The following is a 26208-nucleotide window of genomic DNA, read 5'->3' as shown; positions in this document are numbered from 1 at the left end:
GAGAAGACTCACTCCTCAGAGATCTCTACCGTCCAGCCCTGCTGCCTCCTGCGCCTCCAGGTTTCTCTGTTTTCTTTGCTTAACAACTTGACTGTGATGGTCAGCGAGGACCACAGGAGCAGAGCCAGGCACCCCAGAGAGAGCACTGGGGTGGAGCTGTGCAGCCCCCGGGCGGGCAGGGCTCCAGCAAGGTGACCTCCCTGAGGTACAAGCGCCTGTTCCTGCAGGGACAGAGGTGCTGGAGGAGCAGAGCCAGCCCCAGGTCAGGCCCAAGCGAATCTGGCAATGCAGCACCACAGAAAGCTGCAGCGGGCTGGAGCTGCAGCCTGGGCTGCCAGAGCAGCAGGGACAGTGGCACAGCTCCCTGCTGGCACAGCCACATGCCAGGACACTGCCCACAAAAACATCTGGTACAGCAGCCACTCAATACTGTTTTAATTTCTATTTGAATTACCAAGCCCAAAAGGGCCTTCTAAAAGCAAGTCTACACCACCAGACAATAGGTTGGCAGACAGAAAAGCTAAGTACTACACATTATATAACCAAAAAATATTACCACCTTACCTTGCATCATTTAGGAGGGAAAAAAAAAACTTTCAGGTGCCTCAGAAGTATAACCAATAAATTAAACAGTAAGAATAGTGTGACTAAAAGAAACCAAAAATGTCTGGACAGGCAGAGCAAAGAAAAAGATGACAGAATAGCTTGGAAAGAACTAGTTTTGAAACTCTAATACAAAAGTGTGGACTACCACCTCGTTCTAAACAGCAGCATTTCTACTACCTCTTGAGAACCCCACAGCTCCATCAGTGTATCACACACCCTCCCAAAGTGAATGCACAGCTCTGTGTTTCACAAGGACACGTGTTGTCTGATCATACTTGTCCTGACTGACAGGAACACAAATAGTTCTCGTTTTCAACAGCAAAAACTTCTGAGCACAAAGCACTTTTCTCTTGTCTCTCTTAAAATATTTTTGCAAAGGCTTTCCACCTACAAAGGCTTCCCAGATCTCGCAATGAAGTTGTAACCATTGTGCTTCTGTCAAATCACTGCCTACTGTCATCAACACTCACCATCACAACCTCTCTCTAGCACCAAGCTGATGGAGGAAACATTCAGTAGAAAACATCTTATTCAAAGACACATCTTCTCTAGCAGCAGAAGTAACAGTCTAAATTCAGCTTGAAGAAAGCCAAGCTCAATGCTTAACAGTATTTCCCAACTATTCTAATTATCTCCCCTTCCCTCATGCTGTGTGTGAGCACAAAAATCTCCAAAGCATTTTAATTTCAACAGATCTGAAATAGCACTGGCCCTCAAAACACTAGAAGTTATGTGGGTCATACACACACATATGCAAAACACACAGTGCTTTGTCCAACAAGACAAAAGCGTCTCCTAGGTGAGGCTGTTTAATTAAAAATTTAAAGCAGATGGCTACAATGCAACATACTTCTGGAGAGAATCTTAAATTCAACTTAATTACTTGTTCACAGGATTAAAGAGAACCCCAAACCAAAGCTGAATGTTGCGGAATGTATCAGCCACAGAAAATCCACAATGGAGCTGCTGGTCAGGGTCCAGTGGAGGCCAGAGAGGTGATCTGGAGTCTGGAGCAGCTCTGTGACGAGCAGAGACTGCGGGAGCTGGGCCTGGCCAGGCCGGAGAAGGGAAGGCTGAGAGGGGATCCCATCAATCCATACAAACACCTCCGAGGGTGCCAGAGGATGGTGCCAGGCTCTGTTCCGTGCTGCCAGGGACAGGGTGGGGAGCAGTGGCCATAAAATAAACCACACCGAGTTCCAGCCCAGCAGGAGGAAGAGCTTCTGTCCATGGAGGGGCAGAGGCCTGGAACAGCTGCCCAGGGAGGGCCTGGAGTGTCCCTCTCTGGAGACATCCCAAGGCCAGCTGGACACGTTCCTGTGCCACTGCTCCAGGGGACCCTGCCTGGGGCTGGGCAGGGGCTTGGGCTGGGTGAGCTCCAGAGGTGCCTTCCAGCCCCAGGTGTGCTGGGATTCTGTGATATAGGATTACTACTGAAGCAGGAATCACGTTTGCCCAGGCAACTGGTAAAGGGATATTCTACAAGCACAGACTGACAACATCAACAGGAAGTTGAATGCAAGCCACCATCAGCTTATGAAACATCATTCCCAATGATTATATAAGAAATAACTGAGATGTGACAGAGTCCATCCATATCTCTGTTTTAAATCAGTCTGAGCTAACCTCCCACACTGCTACCACTACTCTACCTGCCAAGAACTGCCAGAAACTTAATTCCTGTTCTTTAATCAGCATAAGAATTGCTGATTAAGAATTGCTGTGGAAATTCACAAGGAGCACCGAACATCCAGTACAGATCTCACAGAGAAAGCATGCTGCCTCTGCAAGCAGGAAGGCCACACCTGGATTTTCCACCCATCACTGCACTGAAATGATTCAAGTTCATGGCTCTCAAGAGGGGACCCAGCTGCTGTCCAGGCTCTCACACACCTTCCTTTGGACTGCAGACAGGGAGTGCCCACTGCTTGGTTTTCAGCTTCCTGTGAGAGAGGCTCAGAACAGAAGAGCTACAGCAAGCCCAGGAGAGCCACTGGCTGGGCTGGAGCGCTGTCCTGAGGGTCACAGGGCACAGAGTCCCCAGGAACGGCCTGGAGGAGGGAGAAGGCCAGGGAGCAGATGGCTGTACTCTGCACACAGCGTCACAGGGGATGGAGGAGCTGCAAGGCCTCCAGGAACCTCTCTGCATGTCCTGTCTGCACTGCAGGCAGCCATGTCCTGACCCAAACTAACAAAAACCACAAAAACCAAACAAAACTACTAAGAATAAAAATCCACCCCACTGAATCCTCTTGATAAATACTCAGGCATCATGTAAGGTTACAGACCAACTGGATTAATCAGAAAAAATAAAATCAAAACTAGCCCATAATACCACAGTTTAATTTAAACATGGAAGGAAAGTATACACATTACTATGTTTTCAAACTATGCTGGTAGGTTATTACACATGGCACTCAGGCAGAAGACCTGCAATTGTTCTTTAATTCTCTGTTTATTCTAAGAAGTTATAATAAAAAGGAGAAAAAAATCCAAAAGATGTCTTCAGAATTTTGATAATTTTATCCAGATATTTCTGCACAAGACTTGATATTCTGAATTAATATCTATGATAATTAACTATATTCAATAGTTATCAATAGTTATTCAATAGTTATATTCAATATATCGAAACCTGAAAATTCTGGATACTTGCTCCTCTGGGTATTAGCCAACATTAGAAAAAAATGTGGAGAACGCATTCACTCAGGCTGCAGAGCAGAAGAAAAACAGTGTGGGGATTGCATTCTATTATTAGGGGGCTATAGCATATGTCAGATGAGGACAGACTAAGGAAACTGAATTCATTTGGCATGGAAAAAGTTAAGAGCGCATCTTCTACCACCCAAGGGGGCATTCAGAAAAGCCCAGAGCAGACTCTGGTGAGAGGTGCACAATGAAGGGACAAAACTGAGCAGCCATGAGCTGCATTCTCTTCCACAAGACCAGCTAAACACATAAATAGGTGGCACAGTGAAGCTGGGGGCTTCCCTTCCTTGGGCATTTCCCAAAGCAGACAAAACTGTGTAACACCTGAGTTCCAGAAAGCTCATCCAGGCAAGATTTTCCCAAGGTTTTGAGAAAAAAAATTGTTCTGAGGGAACTGTGTAAGTCATTAGGTGTGATATAAACCAGCTGTAGATCAACTGCACAAGTAAGAACAAGAACAGGTGGACTGGCTGCACAGCCACTGCTCCAGCAGATTCCCCTGTGCCACAGGAAAGAGCTGAGCACACACATCCAATGTACTGCTAACAGCAGCCCACTGATGAGCTCTGAAATGGGCCTGACGCTGGGGTAGCTGCTCCCACAGCTGGACCATGCTAGCAGGGGACCTGCTTCCTCCTCATCTCAGGAACTCAAGGTCTGTGCTCTGAGCAGTGGATGCTCTTTGGAAAACTAAGGGATTTTCCATGCAGGAGTTCCCCTACCATGTCTTCTTGTAGACAACTTCACCCACCTACGAGATATGTTCTTCCCTTATCTATGGGCAAGCTTCATCTGCAACAGGAAGGGCAGGACGTACCATTTAAGACAAATATCCAACCACATTTTTCAGCTAAGACTGTGGCACAAAGTCTCTTTTTTCTTAGTTTTTGGCATGTGTAACTTGCTGTTCACATTTCATCCTCCTCTCATGCCACTGACAGAACCACTTGAACCAACTCCAACTGAAAGGATATGACAGATTATGCAACTATTTCACTTTTCCCTTTTTCCCCCCTCGATTTGGAGACTCAACATTTGGGACACTAGCACATGCAAGTACCTTCTACACTACAGAAATAAAAATTTTAAAGCCACAGCAGGATCTTCCAGACGTCAGCATCTGTAATTACAGATGTCATCAGAGACCATAAAAAACCCCAAGTATTAAACAGCTCCATCCTAAAAATCAAACCCACTGTTCTGAAGACATTTCAAAAACCAATCAAAATTTACCTTTGTACATGGCCTGTACCTTGCAAAGCCTTCTTACACATTTCCAAGAAAGATCCAGCTGCGTGATGCTCCACTGCATTGTCCCTAATGACCTCACAGCCGAATGAGGCCGGAAAATTGTATTACCCCTGATTTTCTTCCAGAAATGTCTCCATCCAAGCTCTCCAGCTATGATTAAAATAAAGACTCCCAATTCCAACCTCATAAAGACACCCAGGGAGAAGCTACCTTCAAATGTAAACACAACAGGCAAAGTTCTTGTCTAACCCCACTCCTTTGTTCCTCACTGTTACTGGAGTTATTCTCCTTCAAAGCTGTCAAACCATGGCAGTACTTGGAACAAAACTTGTAAGATGTGAGGAGGGAGCTGAATATAACAATAAATCCAAGTATGAAGTGAGCAAGAAACTCCTTAGGAAGTAATCTGAAGGAAAGCAGAAGAAGAAAGAAAAGAGCAGGAACCTTTATTGTTACAGGTGTTAACTTGGCAATTAATACTGCTTTCATTCTCCACTCAAAATCCAGGAGAGGCTTCAGGGTGTCGGTAATGTGCATTAATGGCATGTTATTTTTAATAACTCTACCTCAAACAGAAATGTGGCTGTCATACATCTAATTTAAAAAAAAGCCCTGCAAATGGTAGACAAATGTTGGAATAAGGTTTCAAACCCTGAGAGCTCTGTGCCAATCACCAGGACGGCCAAGCTCCGGTTTCTGAAACAAGGAAGAAGCTGCTGGGTTTGGTCATGATTTGCCTTGCACGATGAGAAGTGTGGTTCTGACACAAAACGGGAGTGGTTCCGTCCCCAGGAGCACAGAGATTCCCCATGGCCATGGGGCTCTGCAGCTCCCCAACACCTCACAGCAGGGAATGAAACATGGGATGGGTCCAGGAGCCCTCCTGCCACCGGGGGGGAACCATTTCCAACTTGGGAACGAACCCTGTAAAACCAATGCACAAAACACTCTCCCCATGCAGGAATATCTGCTCACCCAACACGCCTGAACTCAGAAAACACCACCTAAATCTCACTGCTTAAGCAGAATTTGGCATGGGGAAGTGCTCATCTCCCTCAGATAAAGAGCTTTTGATGTTTTGTAATGGTTTTAATAGAGGCTGATGGACAGAAAATGGGATACATCTGGCCGGTCAATTACACTCGTAATTAATGTCTCCTCTGGTAAGCTGATACAGATTTAAGAGTCCATTAAATGGGATGAATTGAACTTGTTAATTTTTCAACAAACCATTTCAGGCTTTCCTGTGAGATGTACAAAGATGTTCAAACACAGTCTCATCTCTGACAGATTAAATACAAATAGAGTGTTAACAATCATACCCTCCATATAAAATATTTTCTTCTTAGGCCACATTCCTGGAATTCAAGAGTGGGATGTTTTCACCAGAAACGGCTACTTACCTTGATTTTCTGTTCTGTGAAAAGCTAATACAAGCAAAAAAGCAAGGCAGTTCTTCTTCCCATGAGCATGTAACTCAACAGATGCTGTGCACTATGTATTCTTTCTTTCCAGTGATTTACCATTAAGGAGCCAACTGCAAAAACCTTCTTAAATTATTTTACAAATGGAAAAAAAACATTTGAAGGAAGAAGGTGAAGGCAGCACGGGCCAAATGGCATGCTTTTATAGAAAAAAAAAGAAAAATAATTCTAAATTGAAATTCAATTTATCTCACGTTTACACTTTAGGGGCTGGCAATGGTTGAGCTCAAAATAGAATTTTAAGTATCACAAGGCTGCACATAATCTCTGCAGAAGTGAGCTGAAAACAGAGGTGGCAGAGTTTTCTGTTTGTTCTGCCTGGGGTTTTTTAAATAAGTCAAAAACTGAAGACAAAAAAAGGAAAAAAAAAAGAAAAAAAAAAAAAGGTAGTATCTTAATTCTACAGACAACAGATACTTACTCAAACTTACTAGATTTTGTTACTCAACACCTAAGGAAACTGAGTAATAAACCTTCTATTACTACCAACCAATTAAATGGTTACAATATTAGAGGGAGTAGAGGGATAAAGCTACTAAATGAAACTAAGTTTTTTTGTCAGATAACAGATTTTTGCTCACAAGACACACAGCCTTCTTTTTGTTCATTACCTGCGTTTTAAAATACATAAAGTTGTTGGCATAATCTGTCTATAAAGAATGTTCCCAACAAAACCACAAGAATTTCCCTCACCCAGCTTAAAATGAAGGGTACTGGTCCAGATTCTGCTCATGGTCAGTGACGAGCCAGAGGTATCTGAAAAGACATCCCTATTAATACACATCAGTTCCTTAATATTCCTGAAATCCTTCCTGTGTATGGGCTGCAGCAGAGAGCCTTCAGTTTCCTGCTGAGTCCTCCCCCAGCAGCCAACTGCAAAGGTACCACTCTCAACTCAGCCATGCTCAGGACAAGTGCTCTTTCATCAAAAAACAAACAAAAAGGATTATGTTAGAAGAAGGAGGTTTCTTGGTGTTTGTGGGTTTCTATTTTCTGTTTTGCCAGTTGCAGTCCTCTATGATGCCACAAAAACTTTTGCAATGATCATACAAAAAAGGGCTGTGGGAACACAGAGACAACTCCTTAACCCACCAGTAGCAAAGCTGCTGCTGAAACTCCATTCTGCAACTCCTTTCCTCAGTACATTAAAAATCAAATGTGTTACTTTCAACTAATAACGTTTGACAGCATACTAATTATATACCACAGGATGATTAATTGATAGAGTGGGTAGTTTCCCCTCTACCATGGCTCACAAAATTACATCATGATTTTGAGCACTGAACAGCAGATTCCACAACACACATTCCAAAATGCAACTTAATTGAAGTTAATTATGAGTGCATTTGATGATGATAGATATGAAAGCATTTCTTTACTTAGGCAACCCAAGGGCTTTAGCATTCAGACTCTGGTGCCAGGTCAGGTCTGTGGTCTGACTCTGGCTGGGTCCAAAAGTTGGGCCACGTGTAATTTGTCACACCCAGACTGCTCTGTCACACAGGTCTATTTTCACCTAAATTAACTCAAAGCACCAATCCTAGTGTTAATTAGAGACAAACCAAGCTGGGTTTTCTTCTCAAAGCTGTGAGGAATAACAAGTGCACTGTATTGGCAATATGCACAGAATGCTTCATGATAAGGCCTAACTTCTCTGCTTCAGGATGCAAATGCATGTGCTATCTTTTCAGACAATTAAAACGTCTTAACAAACTAATTAATACTCTAAGTAAGGATCTTTGACAAAGCTACACAGCTGTTTCCCTTAAATGAAAGGCTTTTTTTCCCCTCTTCCTAGCTCACTTTCTCCCAAATGAATCCTTTTTCCTTTTTTTTTAATTTGGTTTGGTTCTGGTTTTTGTATAGCAAATACAGCACTGCCCTGGGAATTGATTTGATGGATGGACTGTTCAGGAATCAAGAATCAGTTGGTTGGGCACATCCAGAGGGCAGTGGTCAAAGGCTGAGTCCCAGTGGACATTCAGTGACCAGTGCTGTCCCTCAGGGGTCTTTGCTGGCACCAGTGTGATGTAAAATCTGCATCACTGACACCGACAGAGGCACCCAGGGCACCCCCAGCAGTCTGCAGGTGACACGAGGCTGAGGGTGCAGTGACACCCCTGAGGGACAAGATGGCATCCAGGGGGACATGGACATCCCCAGAATGACCCATGGAGGTCTCATGAGGGTTAACCAGGGCAGGGGCTGGGGCTGCCCCTGGGTCAGGGCAGCCCCGGGCTGGATCCAGGCTGGGGATGGGCAGATGGAGCAGCCCTGGGAGAAGCCCTGGGGGTGCTGTGGGGGAGAGCTGGGACCCCAAACCCTCTGTGCTGGGCTGGGACCCCAAACCCCCTGAGCTGAACCCCAAACCCCCTGAGCTGGGACCCCAAACCCCCTGAGCTGGGACCCCAAACCCCCTGAGCTGAACCCCAAACCCCCTGAGCTGGGACCCCAAACCCCCTGAGCTGGGACCCCAAACCCCCTGAGCTGGGACCCCAAATCTCCCTGTGCTGGGATCCCAAACTCGCTGAGCTGGGACCCCAAACCCCCTGAGCTGGGATCCCAAACTCTCTGAGCTGGGACCCCAAACCCCCTGAGCTGAACCCCAAACCCCCTGAGCTGGGACCCCAAACCCCCCTGTGCTGGAACCCCAAACCCCCTGAGCTGGAACCCCAAACCCCCTGAGCTGGGACCCCAAACCCCCCTGTGCTGGAACCCCAAACCCCCTGAGCTGGGAACCCAAACCCTCTGTGCTGGGACCCCAAACCCCCTGAGCTGAACCCCAAACCCCCTGGGCTGGGACCCCAAACCCCCCTGTGCTGGAACCCCAAACCCCCTGAGCTGGGACCCCAAACCCCCCTGTGCTGGAACCCCAAACCCCCTGAGCTGGGACCCCAAACCCCCCTGTGCTGGAACCCCAAACCCCCTGAGCTGGGACCCCAAACCCCCTGTGCTGGGACCCCAAACCCCCTGAGCTGAACCCCAAACCCCCTGTGCTGAACCCCAAACCCCCTGAGCTGGGACACCAAACCCCCTGAGCTGGAACCCCAAACCCCCTGAGCTGGGACCCCAAACCCCCCTGTGCTGGAACCCCAAACCCCCTGAGCTGAACCCCAAACTCCCTGAGCTGGGACCCCAAACCCCCTGAGCTGGGACCCCAAACCCCCTGAGCTGGAACCCCAAACCCCCTGTGCTGGGCTGGGCCCCAGCGTGGGCAGCAGGGCAGGGGGGATTCTGCCCCTCTGCCCCCTCAGCTGAGCCCCCACCTGCAGAGCTGCCCCAGCCCTGGGCCCAGCTCAGGAAGGAGCTGGAGCTGCTGCAGCCAGGCCAGGGCAGGCACCAGGATGAGCAGAGGGATGGAGCAGCTCTGCTGGGAGGAAAGGCTGCCAGAGCTGGGCTTGTTCAGCCTGCAGAGGAGAAGCTCTGGGGTCACCTCAGTGGGGCCTTGCAGGGCCTGAAGGGGGCCCATGAGGAAGATGGGGACAGAGTTTTTAGCAGGGTCTGCTGAGACAGGGCAAGAGGTGATGCTTTTAAACTAAAAGAGGGTAGGTTTAGACTGGATATCAGGAAGGAGTATTCTACCATGAGGGTAAAACCATGAGGCTGCCCAGGAGGAGGTGCATGCCTCATCCCTGGAGACATTCAAGGTCAGGCTGGACAGGGCTCTGACCCACCTGGTCTACCTGAAGAAGGGGGGTTAGTCTAGATGACCTATAAAAGTCCCTTTCAACCCAAACTCTTCTATGATTATATGAACACCACCTTGCTCTTCACAGTGCTCTCCTGGTTCTTCCTCAAGCCCTGACAAGACCTGTTTAGTAAAAAGGAAAATGCACAGCCACAAAGCAATAGAAGACATGCAGTGACATGGCATGTGGCTGTCCAGGAAGCTGTCCAGGAAAGTTATCCTTCCTTTTCAGACCCCTGCACTACCCAGGGCATGTCAAAGATGACGCAGGTTGGAGGGGAGTGACTTGTGCCCTCGTCAGACTCATACCTGCTGCTTCTCTCTCCACCTCAGGGTCCCCTCAGCCACAACTCTGCAGAGGGGGCTGCAGGGGCAGGACAGTGCCAAGCTACGAGGAATGCCTGCAATCTTCCTGGAAATGGGGACAAAGACACCCAAGACACATAAACAGAAGGGCAGAGACAGGAAGAGGTGGCAAAGACTCCAGAAAGCAGAAGCAGAGTTGTAAAACAACAGGCAGGAGGGATGGAGGGGCAAACAGTCATCTTCCACCTGACAGAAGCCAGCCAGACAGGCACAACATAAAACAGGAACAGACTCAAATATATGTGCTAGAAAATGGTTTGAAGTACATCCACCTCCCCCTGTAGAAAGTCTTTCACATATACTGAAAGCAAGTATCATACACACAATTTTTTTGTGTCAAAAAATACAGTGCTTCTCAGTAACACAGTTAATTACTGCAGCAGTGATTTCAAATTCTCTATTAAGAACCCATAAAATATTCACGTGAATCTTGAACATCTAACAATCATTTGTACTATTCCAAATTCCCAGAGGAGGAGTCCATGCCTAAAGCACACTCCCCACAAGTCTAATTTACCAAAAGCCTCTTACCTCTGCCATACATAGAAAAGAACTTCTGTTCAAAGAGACAAACACTGTCAGTCAAGCACAAAATTAAACTGCTAAAGACAGCCCAGAAGATAAATCTTGTTCCCTTCTGCAGTTCAGAAGACTGATGGCACATAAAAACCCACTTCAGTTTCATTCTCTTCAAAATTAAGAAAACTAATATATTCTGGGTTTATGAAAAGTAACTAAAGTCATGGCCTTTTTCTCTTCCCCAGCTCAGGAGGGGCTGGGAACCACGACTGCAAGAGCATGACTCTCCTCACTCCATATCAGTGCTACCTGCATGTCAAACACACAGCCTCAGTCTTCCTCTCTCCCACATGGTCTCATTTGCACCACTGCTTAGATTAAACTGCTGAATGTCTAACTCCTGACACTAACCATGAGGGCAGGAGATGGGAGAAGAAGTAATGTCTGAGAAGTTAACACATCCAAGGCGTCCTCAATGCCACTGCTTCACAGGGAAAGAGTTATGTCCTTAGTCAGCTACAAAGATGAATAAATTATGAAAAAGAAGTCCTTCTTAAAACAAAATACTAGAACTTTAACAAATATGCCAACATTCATAGACTGTTAAAAATATTTAAACTTGCATGCCAGTTTCAAGAGCTTAAGAGTCATTCTCCATTTGCAACTGTGAAAAATCACAGCCTATGAATATATACTGAGAGAAAAGAACAAGCAACATCACAACCAGAGAGGACAAAAAAAAGTACCAAAACTTACATGTCACCTCCTGCAGTTTCTGATCTGTCCTGTAATAATAAATCAAATACTCGCCAAAACATGAAAACAAAGGCTTTAAAGTTTTATTTTTTCTGCTTCTGTTTATAAGGTAGGGGGCTTTCTCCTACATAAGAAGTTAACTTCTTGACACCAAGAAACTGGACAAGCATCAAGCTCAAGATTTAATTGTTCTTCATTTAATAATTTCTATCTCAAATGGTGGAGGGGAAAAACAATCCAAAGCCGTGAATATTACTAATCAGTGCAAGAATGCCACAAATACAGCAGCTGAGCACAGCACGTTTTCCGTGCTGTTTGCAGTCACATGAGAAATAATGCACCTTCGAACCAGGTGTGAGTCTGGGGAAGCTCCTCAGAGCTTCAGCCTCGGGTAACCTACAGAAACACAAGGGCCAGGCAAAGCAAGGCCCACAAAGGCCAGTGTTGCTGTAAAAAGCAATGCTAACACTTTTTATCTGATTTACCATCAGGGTAAGAACAGTGCTCTGCACTGCATTTGGACACACAGCTCTGCAATTGCCTCTTTGTGCCCCTGCAGCAACAACTCTGTGTGCAAGGGGGGACAGTAATTCCACCCAGAGGATGCGCCAGACTGTGAAGGGCAGGCAGGCAGGCAGGCATGGCAAACAAATACACTTCACACATAAGCAATCTGTCAAACAAGATTTAAGCCCCACATCCCTTACCTGCAATGCCACAGAAGGCAGTATGAATGCCAGTACTGAGAACAGCAATGTTTCATGACTGAGACAGGATTAAACTGAAAAAAAACCTCATCCAACAACTCTTTCAGGTTATTGCATGAGGTGGTAATACTGTCATGGAGTTTTTCCCCCTGTCCATTCAAAAGGAGAGAGTTCTGATGTGACCAGTTCAAGCAGCTGGCTGCAGAGACCATGAGCTGGGTTCTCAGCAGTGCAAAACACCTCTTTGGTCAGTAAACATCTGATGCCTCTGGGTTTGTGTTTACAGAAAACAGTTCATGTGCTGGTTTTGTACTTCAGTTGCTTTTTTCTTCCCTGCTGCAAATTTAACTGCTCGTAGCTTCCATTGACAAAACATTCTCAAGATGTTTGTCACAGCTTGCCTTCCACTTAAAAATCCACGGGAATATTACAAGCTATACAAACCATGAAACCACTGGTTTCTGTGATCACCAGCCCTTTAGATACTCTTCACTCCTCTGCTCTAAAATTTAATGTGCAATGCTGTTTACTCTCACTGTAACCCTTTGGGGTCTTGTTTTTGCCACTACAACCCTTCCCTTCCTCGCTCACCTACAAACCTCAGGAGCTGAGCTATATAAATAAATGCACATGCCCTTCATGGAAAAAAACTCCTCAACATTAACTACATGAATGCATCCTCTAATCTGAGCAACCAGTCACATATGAAGACCTACAAAATTAAAAGCACTTTGTACACATTTACAAGTCTGATTTCATTGCAGCCGAGTTTCTACTTGACTGATGACATAAATCCATAACTGCATCCATGAGAGCAATTAGCACTGAACAGCACCGTTGACCAAATGTAAATCCACTGTAGCTCAGTCTAAGAGACCATGACAGAAACTAGAGAGGAACACATTGTGGAGACCTCAAGTGATACAGCTAAAACCAGAGGCCACTGCTAAACCAGAGGGCTATCAGCACTGCACTTAGCAGAAAGACCTTGCAATTTTATTTGCAGAGGTCCTGAAACATAAATTAAAAAGGCTTGAGTTGAACATAATGATGGAGGTTCGGCTACTTGAGGGACTCCACCATGCCTAGAGAGGGAGGATGGGTTTAGTTCTCCATGGGTTTGAAAGAGAAGGCAATTCCAGGGAACAAACTCCAAGCCAAAGACTACTGCAGTACCCAGGAGAAAGCAGAAACCTGAATCCCATGTTCAGAATCTTATCCCAGGGCAACAAGCTGCAGACTACCTGCAGCCTAAAGAAAACAGTGCAGACTCAGGTGAAATGCTTTGGGTTAAAAGTTACTTGTGATCAGTGTGTTTTCACATGGTGTCCAAGAATGCTACAGAATGAAACATGGCAAAAAAAGGGCAGATGGAAAAAAGAGGAACAACGGAGCACTCCTAAGATGCTCCTAATTTTTCAATGAAACAAGAAAGGGGCACATGAGAAGAGCAAAAACATCCCAAAGGAGCCTCAAACACAATTTCAGAAGACCAGTACAGGCCAGGTTTTAAAGCAGCCAACATCTTAAGAAGGGTGGGTGCTGACCCTTGACTAGAAAGAACATGGAGTACAAAACACTGTGTTCTTCTGAAAAAAATGTATGTATTTTCTGAAGGCAAGACTACTTCTTCTTTTTTTTAATTTTTCTAGAAAGAAGGAAACTAAAAACATGAAAAAATTTTCCTCCAGGCAGGTCAGCACTTGCCAACAGATGTTACTAACAGTTTGGGAACAGGACAGTACCCACCAGAACAGCTTGTCCTGAACCAATTTTTGTAACCTACTTTTAATATAAGCTTTGCTTTTGAGGGAAGGCTCTTCACTGGCCTCCAGCTCAGTGTCCTAGAATAGTATTTTCCAGTCATTAAAACCACCCTATAATAGTAAAGAATAAAAAAAACCTCACAGAAATTGAAGGGAAGCAGACACTTTCAACTCTTGTCACTGTAACAGGGCACTGAACCACCTTAGGGCTGCTCTCATAAAGCTGCAGTGATTTACCTCGGCTCAACATTTTATTTTACTCTTTCAGCAGCCATAAACACAGTCTTTGTGCTGGCCACATCACCTTGGTCACTCAGTGCCAAGTCCTAATACGAAACATCCAACACCAAAACACCCCTGGTGCAATTCCTACACCACACAAAAGGAGTAGAAAGACTTCTCTCTTCTCTTCTCTACTCTCCTCTCCAAGCTCTAGTCTCCTAGGACTATTTTTCTCTCCCATCTTTACCCTGTTTTTATCATTTCAGTGTTTTTCTGCTGCATCCCTAACACACAAAGAGATGAAGAGCCTTCTTGAACCACAAGAGCTAGTTCCCATGGTTTTAGTTAGAAAGGTCTTCAAAAAAATTACGGAAATTAAACTTTTCCCAGTTCATGGAAGATTCTCAACAAGAGGTTTTAGAAAAGAGCTGGTAAAGGATGAAATCACCAGGTACTGGGCCAATAACCAAACCTGGATACTACAGACATGTCAATATGCATGAAAATGAAATTACTGCTGTACAAAAGAAATTGTACAAAAATGAAGCCTAATTAAAAAGCACAAGAAAGCAGCATATTGAAATCACTTAAATTACTATGAAATACTTCAGGGCCCTCTAGTGGTTTAATCTCTGGTACGAGAAAAAAAATCCATGAAGAATTGTTTTTAAAATAAGGCTACTGAGGTGTATTGCAATAATGTGTTCTATTTCTGTCTCTCTTATGTAATTAAGGACATTTAGGCTGGAAAGCTGCCTAGCAAATTACCAGAAATGTGAAAAAACTACAAACTAAACCCTATTCACAAACTCAACTAATGGGTAGCATTTTTTGCCTTCATAAAAACAAGAAGTCACTCATTAACGTTCTCAACTGTGCACAACCAAAAAAACACAAAGAAAAAGGAAAAAAATAAATCACAACCACTCTCCCACATTCACATCAGAATGACCATTTCGTTACAAATTGAAATGTCAAGCTCTAAACTAGCTCTCCATAGCCCAGAACTGCATTGTTAAAAAGAAAAAAGTGAAAAACCGAAACTTTCTCCCAAAAAATTGCACCTGCAAGATTTCATCCCCTCTTCAGAAGACTGCTTCATCCTTCATCCATCACCCTAAAAATTACGTCCCATTCCGGTTTTATTACACAGCAAAACTGATACAGAAAACAGGTAACAAATTTCCTCTTGAAAAGCACAGAGACCTCAAAGCAAAGAGATGATTAGTCACAAAACTTCCAAGTCTGTACCCAAGACCAAAATGGTGCAATAGGACAAACAGGATGAAATACCCGTTACAAAGGCTTTCTTCGCCTATCTGCATTAATAGAAAATGTAGTTTCATGTCTTTTAGAGACCTCAAAACTATGACAAACAGGAAAAAGAAGCTACATAACACCTCTTTCAGATCTGAAAGGTAAGTGCATGAGCTTGGAAGTTATTCCAACAGATCCTGTGATTAGGAGTGTGGTGGCAGGACTGTGACACTGACAGTGTTTAAGTGCACAAATCTTTCAAAGGACAGAGAGAGAAGCCATGGACTTCAGTCTAAATACACCCTGGGAGCAAGTGCCTAGAATTTGGCGGGATGTGGGAACTCCTCAACCCAGCAGCAAACCACTCTGAAAAAGGCCATGACAGAACTACACATTCATACCTGCTTCTGGATCCCAGCTCCACCAACGGCTGCAGGGAAGAGAACCCCAAACAACAAAACCCCCACAGAACTTACCTCATGGAGGTTATACTGTGGATGAGCTTTTCAGATTGATCTGACAGCCTGGATGGAAGAATTATTTCAACTGGCTGCAGACGCAGAACCCGACTCTCCAGCTCCGAGCGAGAAGCACAGTCCCGAAAACTGTCAAAAATTACCTCTCCTGTAGTTGGCTGGATCGCCTGCCAAACAAAAATATATACACATACATACTATATCCACTGGATATTACATTTTCAGGGGCTGCTTCAGTGGCTCAAACTGTTAAACCAGAAAGAAAATCTACGGTGTACAGCACAAAATTATACAGCACCCACACACACAGTGAAAGTGGCAGATCAAAAAACTTGATTGCGCTTTTTTTCAAACCCATGATAGAACAATAACTCCAAAACACTAACACAACTTTGTTTTGGTAAGTGGCAACAATACCTCACAAATGTAAATGTGCTCTTGTTTTTACCAGTCCAGCACTGTTCAATTTTTAATACCAGAAAATCTATTAACTGAAGTCTGTGAAATGCACCTGTAATTCAAACTGGAATTTGAACACTTGCTCTTGTTGTTCTCTCACAGCTGCAGTGTGACATTCAAACAGAGGCACAGTCAACATACTTTTTAATTAATTCATTACCAGCTGACTGGGCATCAGTTATCACTGTGTTTTGCTGGTTAATCAGGACTGGGTTTAATCCTCACCATAACAGACAATACAAATATGAAGTGTAAAGGGTAAAAAAATCCTAAGGCTCTTCCTCTAAATAATGGTATTCTGTACAGGAAAAGAGTGCTCACAACCTTTAAAATATTGACCATGAAAGTGTTTAAACACTGAAGTTTGTAAAGCATCTGAACTAATGAATTCCCTCATGTATTTGGGTAAAATACTAATATGTTTTCAAGTGAAACAGCAGCAAAACCAGTTTCATAAATGTTCAACTATTAACTCCATACCTTTTCTGCTGTTTTCAAATAGAAAGCCATCACAGTTCACACACAGATATCTTACCTAAAGTGCCTTTTTTTTCAAAAAAAAAAAAAAACCAAACAAACAATTCCTACTCCCCTGCAAAATAAAATCTGAAAGACAGAACAGTCATGAATTTAACAAGGTAGCCATCCACCTCCCCAAAAAAAACGAAAATGCACAACAAAACAACCCCACGGAAACCCTAAAATACTGACTCCCTGAGAAACTAACTTACCATAATGCCTGTAACAATGTCACCTTTCTTCCTGTCTTTCAGGTTGTCTCCATTTTCACAGACACAGAGGAGGTAGTTATCTGGGACATCTGCTGTTACCCCTTCAACATCTACAGAATCATCCAGCTTCAACAAAGGGTTCACATGTAACAAACGTTAAAAAAAATAGTACAGAGATTTGGGTGGATTATCTTTCTAGATCTAAATCTTGTACTCTCAGACATTAATCTAACAGTCTTTTTAGCTCCTGGTATCTAGTATATTAGTTTGAGAAATGACATTAAAAAAACGTGGTAGATAAGACAGGATAGAGGAAAACAAAAAATGAAAGAAAAGACATTAAATTCACTGGTTAAAAGATGTTTCTATCCAATTTTTCCATTTTCTAGGCAAGACCTGCAGGACACTGCAGATTTGTAAGTCCACTCTGTGACTTCAGAAAGCAACTACAGTAAACACAACAAACCTACAGCCCTGAGAAGATTCAACTGTTTGTAAAGCCAGCAAGATGTTTTACCACAACAAATACAATTAAAGGAACTTCATTTCCTGCTGCCACTCTTATGTCAACCCCTAGCTGCTCATGTTGCATCCTGGTGATAATACTAGAATCAAGGCCTCCCAAAGGTTACTCTGAAACCAAGTTTATTTGAAAAGGATATCTTCTCCAATAAGTGTAGACTTAGTGTAGAGGGCAGTCAGCTTACGGCTGAAGAGAGAGCTTTTATTTTCTCCAGCAGCTTTCAGTGCTGCAGTTTCCATTTGCTTTATTACTCCAACCTACAAGCAGACAAAAAAGAAAAAAGTTAGCTCTCTGGTAATAAATTATTATTTTTATTATTCTATATATCTGGTAATCTTTTAAGATGTGCAAACAACAAATGCATAATTCAAGCTGGAATACATAATCTACAGAAAGGGCTCTCACATCAATCCTACTAATGAGATTATAAGGCACTGCTTTTCCTGACCCTTTTCCTACTCCTAAATGCCCTCTCAACTTCCATACCTGCTTCTTATCCTATTTTGAAACAATTTAGCTGGAGGTCACTGCTCGTTAGAGAATGGTTCCTGCACCTAATTTAGGATCAACAAGTCCTTTTCTTAGAAAAGGAAGCAGAAAAAGAAGTTATCACCAGAAAGCCACAGAATTAGAGGGATCCAGAACATGAAGGAACAGAGAAAAAAAAATGGGCTGGGATAAGAAAAACAAGGATGTGAGGAATAACAAAACAGAGAGACTATATGTACATGTCTCCTTTTTAAATGCAAAAGCTTGATACAGAAACACTGAGAAAACTAAATGTTCTGGAACTGTTTCTAAAAAAATGAAGATACTTCTCTGAAACTGCTAGAGGTTCATGACACCCCCAGCAGAGAGAAACTGAAACAAAGGGAAGTTGGCCATTTCTATAGCAGGAACCAGCGATAACGAGCTGCCCACTTCTCAGCTGAAACCAGGCTCTGGTACAAGCAATGCAAGCTCTTTCCGAGCTATTCTGTACTCAGTCTGACAGAAGTCGGGGTAACCTTGTGTCCCTTGGCTACGAGGCGCCGCACGTGGACGAAGAGCCGGTGGCTGGGAATGCTGGCAGTCATGAAGTTGTGATCCAGGTGACAGTAAATGTTCAGTTCTTTAGCTGCAATCTGCGAGGTGCAACAGAGTCAGCCAACGGGTCACAAAGTAATCTAAGAAGATAAGGATCTTATCTCTATGACAACAATGATGCACAACTACAATTAAAAGCTCAGTGACAAAGGGAAAACATTCCAGGAGAAAGCCTGGAGGGGCCCCTGCACCTTCCTGTGCCGGCACTGCCATAAACAGGGGATTCACTATCACAGGCTGCAGGTGTCAGGTTTTAAGGTCGCACCTTGATCTTTACCACTGTGAGGTAAACCACCCACACTGCACACACAGGGTCTGAAACACAGCTCAACAAAAGGTCAAATGGTTTTCTCGCCACTAAAAACACAGCCGGAATGGAAGTATTTAGCTTGTGGTCGTAAAGATGGGATTAACCTGGCTAATCAACCAAAATACTGAAAAATCAATATTGAACAGCAGTGGGAACCAAACACTTGATAAAAAAGAGTAACAACACTTACTAAAATGTGACATTATCATATGTGGTTTCTATTTGTCTTTTTGCTCCTTAGCAAAAAGGCAGGTGATCACTGACCAGAGAATGTGGTGTTAGGCAGGACCTGCAGGCAAACACTGACCAGTCTATCTGAACAGCATATTTCTATTCCTGGACTGTAAGTACACCAGCAAATGAGCAGACAAATTACATGGCACAAATATGATGGGAAAAATTAATTCCCAGTAACCAAGCAACGTTTCTCACTGGTCTGAAGTGTGGAAATAGCACCAAACAAAGGTTGGTAGCAATGACTTTGGGACAGATCATAAGAAAAAGAATTATGAAACATTTATGAACCATCACTTTAAAATTATGTTTGTTATATAGTCCTTTCCAGCTCCTACAGATCTGCCAGGCACAGGTGCCACATCTGGACATGCATTCAGGATGCTCTCTGCACCCAGGGTAGACCTGATATATTCATCTTTTTCAACACCACTTGCTCCACTGTTTTTCAATCTGAAAAATTCCTAATGTCATACATTAGAGTTATACATTATATATATATAATAGTAGAGTTCTGAGCCATGATACATAATTCATCTCTGAAAGTTTTTCAACTTTAACTCTGACAAAAAATTATTCTAGGAACTCACCTTAAATTCTCAACATACAAGACAGCAAGCACTACCATGTGATTACAAAATAATAACTGGCAAAAAAATGTGTGCATAATGGATAGTCTTCTATTTTAGCATGCAGAGATTTCTCATCCCAAACAAAATACCCCACAAAACTTATGCCCCCAGAGAAGCATCCCTTCTGGAAGTGGCCACAGACCTAGGAGGACACCAGCATAATGCAAGTAGCTTTCCATAACCTTGGAAAAAAATTACCTCCGCATCTTCCCCAAAGAACCGGTATTTGTATCCACATTCCACGCACAAAACAGCATCTTTATACTTTTTCTTCATTTCTATGAATTGGAGTTCTAGTGGAGTGTAAATGCTTTTGGTTCTTTTATTAAGATTTGTATCTGAAGAATTTTGAGAATTTTCATAGGACTTAAGGGATGCAGAAAACTGACTAAGATTACATAGTAACTCCTCCTGTAATAAAAGATGGAAAACTATAATTAGGAATCATCAAACAAATCAATTGCCCCCTCCCTTGGCTTACACTGACCACAGAGCTAAAGATTGTTCTGGCATTGAAGAGCCCCCAAAGCTGCAGCACAACTACTGAAGCAGGATATACAGAATACAGTATTTTTGGAATTAAAAAGAATTAAAAAGCCATGAAAGTCAAAGTTAGTTAGGTGAAACCAGAACGCTACTGTATCATAAGCTCTCCAAGCACAGACCAAGACAGTGCAGGCTGCAAAGACTGGCCAGTCTAAACTGGCCATATATTAAAATAAGGATGAATTACTGCCCCAGTTCACAGGTGAGAAACTCCAGCATGGAGGGATTTATGAAGTTCCAAAAAATCCACAGTAAATCAAGAAATAAACCAATGTGAGTCTCAGTTCCCTGTCTCAGCCACCAAAACTGTACTCCTTCTCCAGTCTGCACTGCCTCTGTAAGTTCAGTAAACCTCCCGGAATAATTTAAACATGGAAAATCTATACTACAGTTTCTAAAACCTTAAATGTGAAAGGCTTTGAGCCCACTCTCAATGCAGTTTATAATTTACAATGACATTTTGTAGCCTATTCTTGCCAAGCAACTTCAGCTCCATGACTCTGTGTCGTTCTGTATTGTCAGCAGAGTGATGGGTTCAAAAGTGCAGAGAAAAATGCTGAAAAGTATTTCACTTACAGCGAAGTTACTCCTCACTTATATCACAACATCCAGCACAGATAATACTGGTTCAAAAAGAAAAAAAAAAATACGAAGACAACACCCTCCAGAAATTTTTAAAGCATATGACTATTCAAAACTTAACTGATCAGGTTGTGCTATAAATTCTGTATTTGCAAATAAATCCATTAAACTTCCATTTCTACAAAATGACCCATTCAGATTACAAGAAACAAAGTGAACAGACTGTTCAGTAGCAATGGCACTTCAGAAAAAACACAGATATGGCTTAAATCATATACTTTGTGTCATAGAAATGTACAAAGAGTGCAGTCAGAGACCAAGTGGGGAAAAACAACACTTAGCTGTAACTGCAAAATCCCCACAACTGCACACCATCAAGCAAGAGAACACAGCCCAGCACAAATAAAGCTGCACTACGCCCAGAGCTTGGGTGGCCTCAGGAGCTCAGATGTCTCAGCTGCGAAATCCCCAGCCCAAGGACTTGGCAGTCTTCAATCCAAGGTCTGTGACAGCCAAACAAGATGACCTTGTCTCATTTTTACAGGAGATTGTCGTGACAAAGCATCTGGAATAAGGCCATGAAAGAAGGCAAAAGGAGTAAAAACAGACACAAAAGCGGACTTGTTGAGGTGGTTGTTAAATCAGCAGCTGCAGGAAGGTCACTAAGAAAAAAGAAAGACACAAACGCTTAAAAGGTGCCCAAGGAGGGCAGGCCAGCCCTGGAATCAGTGTTCTGTGTTCTCCAACTCATCACAACTTCATAACCTCAATCTCTTACCACAACAGAATTCTCTTGCCACAAGCTGCTCACTGCAGCATTTGGATCCCACACTCACACAAAGCAAAGACCTCCAGTGGAAGGTCACAGCCTTCAGGCAGGACAAGTTAAAACCAGCTGCACAGCTTTTCATACAAGCTCCTTCCCCCAATAAGCCAGATGTACAGCTCCATTAAAGAGCAGTTGCCACAGTAAGCCATGGGCTGCATTCTAGGACCTGAATACATCAAACTGAGCAGGCTGACCCCCAAAACCACCAATTAACTAATGTTAACTAGCCCCATAATTAAAGGGGAATCCAAACACTGTTAGTCCACTCAAGTCTCTTGACTTGCACCATACATATCATGATGACAATTTTTCATGTGAGCTACCCCTATCTTCTGCAGATGAAAAAGCAGTGATAGCTTTACTAGTTAGATTTACCAGCAATGGTTTTAAGCCACGTCTCAGTGATAATCCTAACAATATTTTTGCAAAGAAAGCCTGTTAGAAATTTGAGAGCCCACATCAAAACCGGCAGAACTAAAGCCAAGCTGAGCCAAGTGCCACTCTGAACATGTGTTATTGGGGTATTACAGCTTCCCCCACAGCCACATGTTACACCACCAGGGCTTCTACTCTCTCATGATGCCACTGTTCAACGGTATCACTGAAGAGCCAGAACAGCCATCCCACTCACCATGCAAAGAGCAAACATTCATACACAAACACAGGTCTGTAGGGTTCTGCTGCACCATTTCATGTCGGAGCACAGAACACAAAAGGAAGCTTGTGCCAAGCTTGCTCTTTTAACCCATAGCAAGCAATCTACACACACCACAGGACCAAAGCTCTGCGTACCTTCTGTGCGACCTTTGGGCCAGCGTCCCAAGACGGGAGAGGATTTTTCAACTCTGAGTTTCTCCCCGTAATACTGGGACACTTTTCCAAACTCAGAGATTCTTTCTCCTGAAAGCCATCCTCCCGGACTCTGGTGCACTGCTGATTTGAATCACTGCAGAACTCTCTCAGCCTGTCCAGAGTTTGCAAACAGATACGGGACTTTTCACACTTCTGAGATTCTTCTTTGGTGAAAATACACAACAAAAACGTATTAGCAACTTATTTTCTAAAAAAGAATGTCTACTAGAAGAACATCAGTAAGCACAGAACACAACCATTTTGCTCCCTGTCTCCCTTCCCCACATTCCCTGTCCTCTCCCACTGCAGTATTTCTGCCAGCCTGACAGAATCATGCATGTAAACAGCTTGGTTAACTTCCCTGGAAAACCAATACTCCTCACTTGTGTGCTTCTTTCTACATGGGAAGAGATGCATCATTATTTTTTGGACTGACAACTGCACAGCTACAAGTTAGCCAACAACACTGGGAATCAAGCACATTTTCTTTCAGTACATTTTTTAAGCAGACAGTGTTGCTTCTTGAGGGTGTCCTACAGATACTTCAAAGCATCACACCAACAAATTTAATACAGTTCCCACTTTGAAACTTAAGAGGCTAATTCTTTTACTGAAATGTAATGAACTTTACATTCAGTGACTGGTTTTCATACCAGCATTAACTTACTAAATTCTCTGTTCAAGGCCAGACGGAACTCCCGCATTTCCGAGGCAATGGAGCAGCTGCTGTTCCACAGCAAGAGCCCTGCATTGGAACTATTCACTGAGGCAGCCTGCAGGCACACCAGCCACAGACCAGGCTCCACGGAGCTGTCAGTGTTAGCCATGCCTCAGAACAGGCCTAAGACTCTAAAACCAACACAGGAAGGAAAATGCATTTCTGCCTGGACCTCTGGACTTTACTAACTTAAGAACCTGGTAAAGCTGAGTCAGATGAAGGGGATTTGCAGAGTAACTGTGGAGCAAGGCTCAAAGGCCCAGCTTCTGAGCCACAGAAAGGTGCTCATCATGGCTCTTCAAAGACGTATCTTACACCCAAGAGATGCATCTTGAAGTCGCTGCCAAAACACTTTCCAAAATTTATGAAGAACTTTATTTACTGCCTGTCAATGCTTGAAGGTTTGCTTACAGTCCACTCACTTTTAACCTGAGTCTGGAGTGGGTTACAGATCTCTTCCAGAGTAATCTGTCGTGCCTTGATCTTCTTTTCACAGGGTTCATTGCTTTTGGTAGATGTGCTTCTTTTTGTGCCAAATTCAGAAGCCTGAAACGTAAATTAAACTAGTAAGTTCAGTTACCTTTTCTGTTTGCTGTCCTCTGAAAGAGAATAATGCAACCAGCAACTTCATGAAGAGTTAATGCAAAATAATCCAACCTCCCATCCCTGGAATTGTTCAAAGCCAGGTTGGAGGGGCTTGGAGCATTCTGCTCCTTCAATGTCTTTTGAAATATACACTCGGAACACAGTGTAAACAGAAAATTCATCAATTTTGCTGTATCACCATTGATCTATTGCAAGAAGCTTGACTAAATATGAAGAAGTAACTTATAACTCCAACAAAACATCAACACCTTGCTCAAAAGCACACAACGGGTTCTTTCAGCAGCTTGCAGCCACATTTCATATGGTAACCTCTGATGGTTTAACCAGGGAATTTCAATTTCCTTAGAACTAAACAGGAACTCCAGCCTCACCAACTAAGCCCAAAACCTCCACATAAGCACAGCCCACAAGAGTACCAGTTTTCAAGTCCACTGTTAAATACCACCAAATTAACACTAATGATAAAGTTTTTTCTACAAGGACAGAAAACCGTAATCACACCTTTCAAAATATATTTGGACCAAAGGTAACCAAGATAGCTGACTTGAGTCACAGGTGGAAAAAGCAAATGCGCTTCCAGGGCCAGAAGAGTCTGGAAACACTAACTACAGGGAGACTGGAAAATATAAACTCAGAACGAAATCCAACAGCAGAGACACAGCCACTTTCTCCCAGTGGCGACACAGGGAGGACCTGGATCATTGCACCTAACAGCACTCGGACCTGGAGTCACCCGAGCTCCAGCCCCTGGGCCAGGAGCTCAGCTCACTGTATGCCAGAGCTGCCCAAAAAATGGGATTCATTCCTCAGTGTGCCACAAGCCAACGGTGCCACGCGGGAGAGAGACACTGGGCGTTACATCAGCGCTGGCCAGCCCTGGGTGCTCGGTGTGTTCCACAGCCCCAGCTCTCCCCACCGCCCTTTCCCTGACATTATTTACCACAGAAATAATCCAGAGCCGGTAACTTCTCAAGCACTGCCCCCCTATTAGCATTGATTAGGAGCTGCCATACAGGTTCTGTGACCCCAGCCACCCTCTGCACCTGCTCAGGGGCAGCGCCTGCGCCTGGGCCGGGTCTTTCTGAGCTGCAGGCGTGAGGTTTGGTACTGTCATGAACAGGGTTCAGCTGCAGGAGATGCGGACCCTGAGTATTTTGACAAGTTTGCAATGCATACCTGGACATACACCACCATCCTGACCTACATCCTCAAAACTTGCTAATTCCAGGCCATCCTTGACTAAGGGATGGAGTTGCTGCCTGTCCCACTGATCAGGTCTCACCTCATGCTGATCAGGCTTCAAAGTACACAAAGATCAAACCTCTAAGAACATCCTGACTTATGATAACCGCAATATATTCCACATTTTGCAAAACTAGGAGGCATATCGTGTGCCAGGGGTCGAACACTGGAGTGAAGCCCCAATGACACAGACCAATACCCTGGCCTCACCCAGCTCACCAAACCCGTGCCAAGCTCCAGCTCCTCCAAAACAGGACCATCCTATATCACAGAATCCCAGCACACCTGGGGCTGGAAGGCACCTCTGGAGCTCACCCAGCCCAAGCCCCTGCCCAGCCCCAGGCAGGGTCCCCTGGAGCAGTGGCACAGGAACGTGTCCAGCTGGCCTTGGGATGTCTCCAGAGAGGGACACTCCAGGCCCTCCCTGGGCAGCTGTTCCAGGCCTCTGCCCCTCCATGGACAGAAGCTCTTCCTCCTGCTGGGCTGGAGCTCGGTGTGGTTTATTTTATGGCCACTGCTCCCCATCCTGTCCCTGGCAGCACGGAACAGAGCCTGGCACCATCCTCTGGCACCCTCGGAGGTGTTTGTATGGATTGATGGGATCCCCTCTCAGTGTTCCCTTCTCCGGCCTGGCCAGGCCCAGCTCCCGCAGTCTCTGCTCATCACAGAGCTGCTCCAGACTCCAGATCACCTCTCTGGCCTCCACTGGACCCTGACCAGCAGCTCAGTGCCTTTCCTGCCAGGCTGCTCCCCGAGTGCTCGATACCAGTGCCCTGCGTCACAGAGATGCTACAGCCGGGACCCCGCAGCCCGGGCTGCGGCGGCGCTGAGGCCGTGTCCCGCCGTGCCCGTGTCCCGGACAGGGATACCGGGATGGCGGGCCGTGCCCGCCCCGCCCCGCCCCGCTCGCACCGTGTTGCGGGGCTCGCCGCCGCTCGCCGCCGCTCCGAAGAACCTGCTCAGCACCGGCTGCTGCCCGCCCGCGCCGCCCCGCCGGCCCCGCGGCATGGCCGGGCCCCGCGCCGCCGTACCGCCCCCGCCGGATGCGCCC

General features: G+C 44.6%; 1 protein-coding gene across 2 annotated transcripts in view; it reads right to left on the bottom strand.

Annotated features, from left to right (window-relative positions):
* MSH3 (mutS homolog 3) overlaps positions 1–26172 on the bottom strand; it is a 90273-nt gene extending 64101 nt beyond the window's left edge. Inside the window, exons 1-8 of one of the 2 annotated variants that reach the window (XM_032095904.1) lie at positions 26070–26172; positions 23732–23855; positions 22532–22755; positions 19981–20193; positions 18528–18644; positions 17660–17777; positions 16998–17143; positions 15808–15974 (exon numbers count right to left, since the gene is read on the bottom strand). In XM_032095904.1, coding sequence (XP_031951795.1) covers positions 15808–15974; positions 16998–17143; positions 17660–17777; positions 18528–18644; positions 19981–20193; positions 22532–22755; positions 23732–23855; positions 26070–26165 — 1205 coding nt within the window. In that variant the 5' untranslated portion in view covers positions 26166–26172. The remainder of the gene's footprint in view (positions 1–15807; positions 15975–16997; positions 17144–17659; positions 17778–18527; positions 18645–19980; positions 20194–22531; positions 22756–23731; positions 23856–26069) is intronic. The other variant, XM_032095905.1, reaches the window with a different exon arrangement.
* Positions 26173–26208: the final 36 nt, after the last annotated feature.

This window comes from Corvus moneduloides, chromosome Z, assembly GCF_009650955.1.
Source record: "Corvus moneduloides isolate bCorMon1 chromosome Z, bCorMon1.pri, whole genome shotgun sequence".
Classification (NCBI taxonomy): domain Eukaryota; kingdom Metazoa; phylum Chordata; class Aves; order Passeriformes; family Corvidae; genus Corvus; species Corvus moneduloides.
This window is presented reverse-complemented; position numbering and strand designations above follow the sequence as displayed.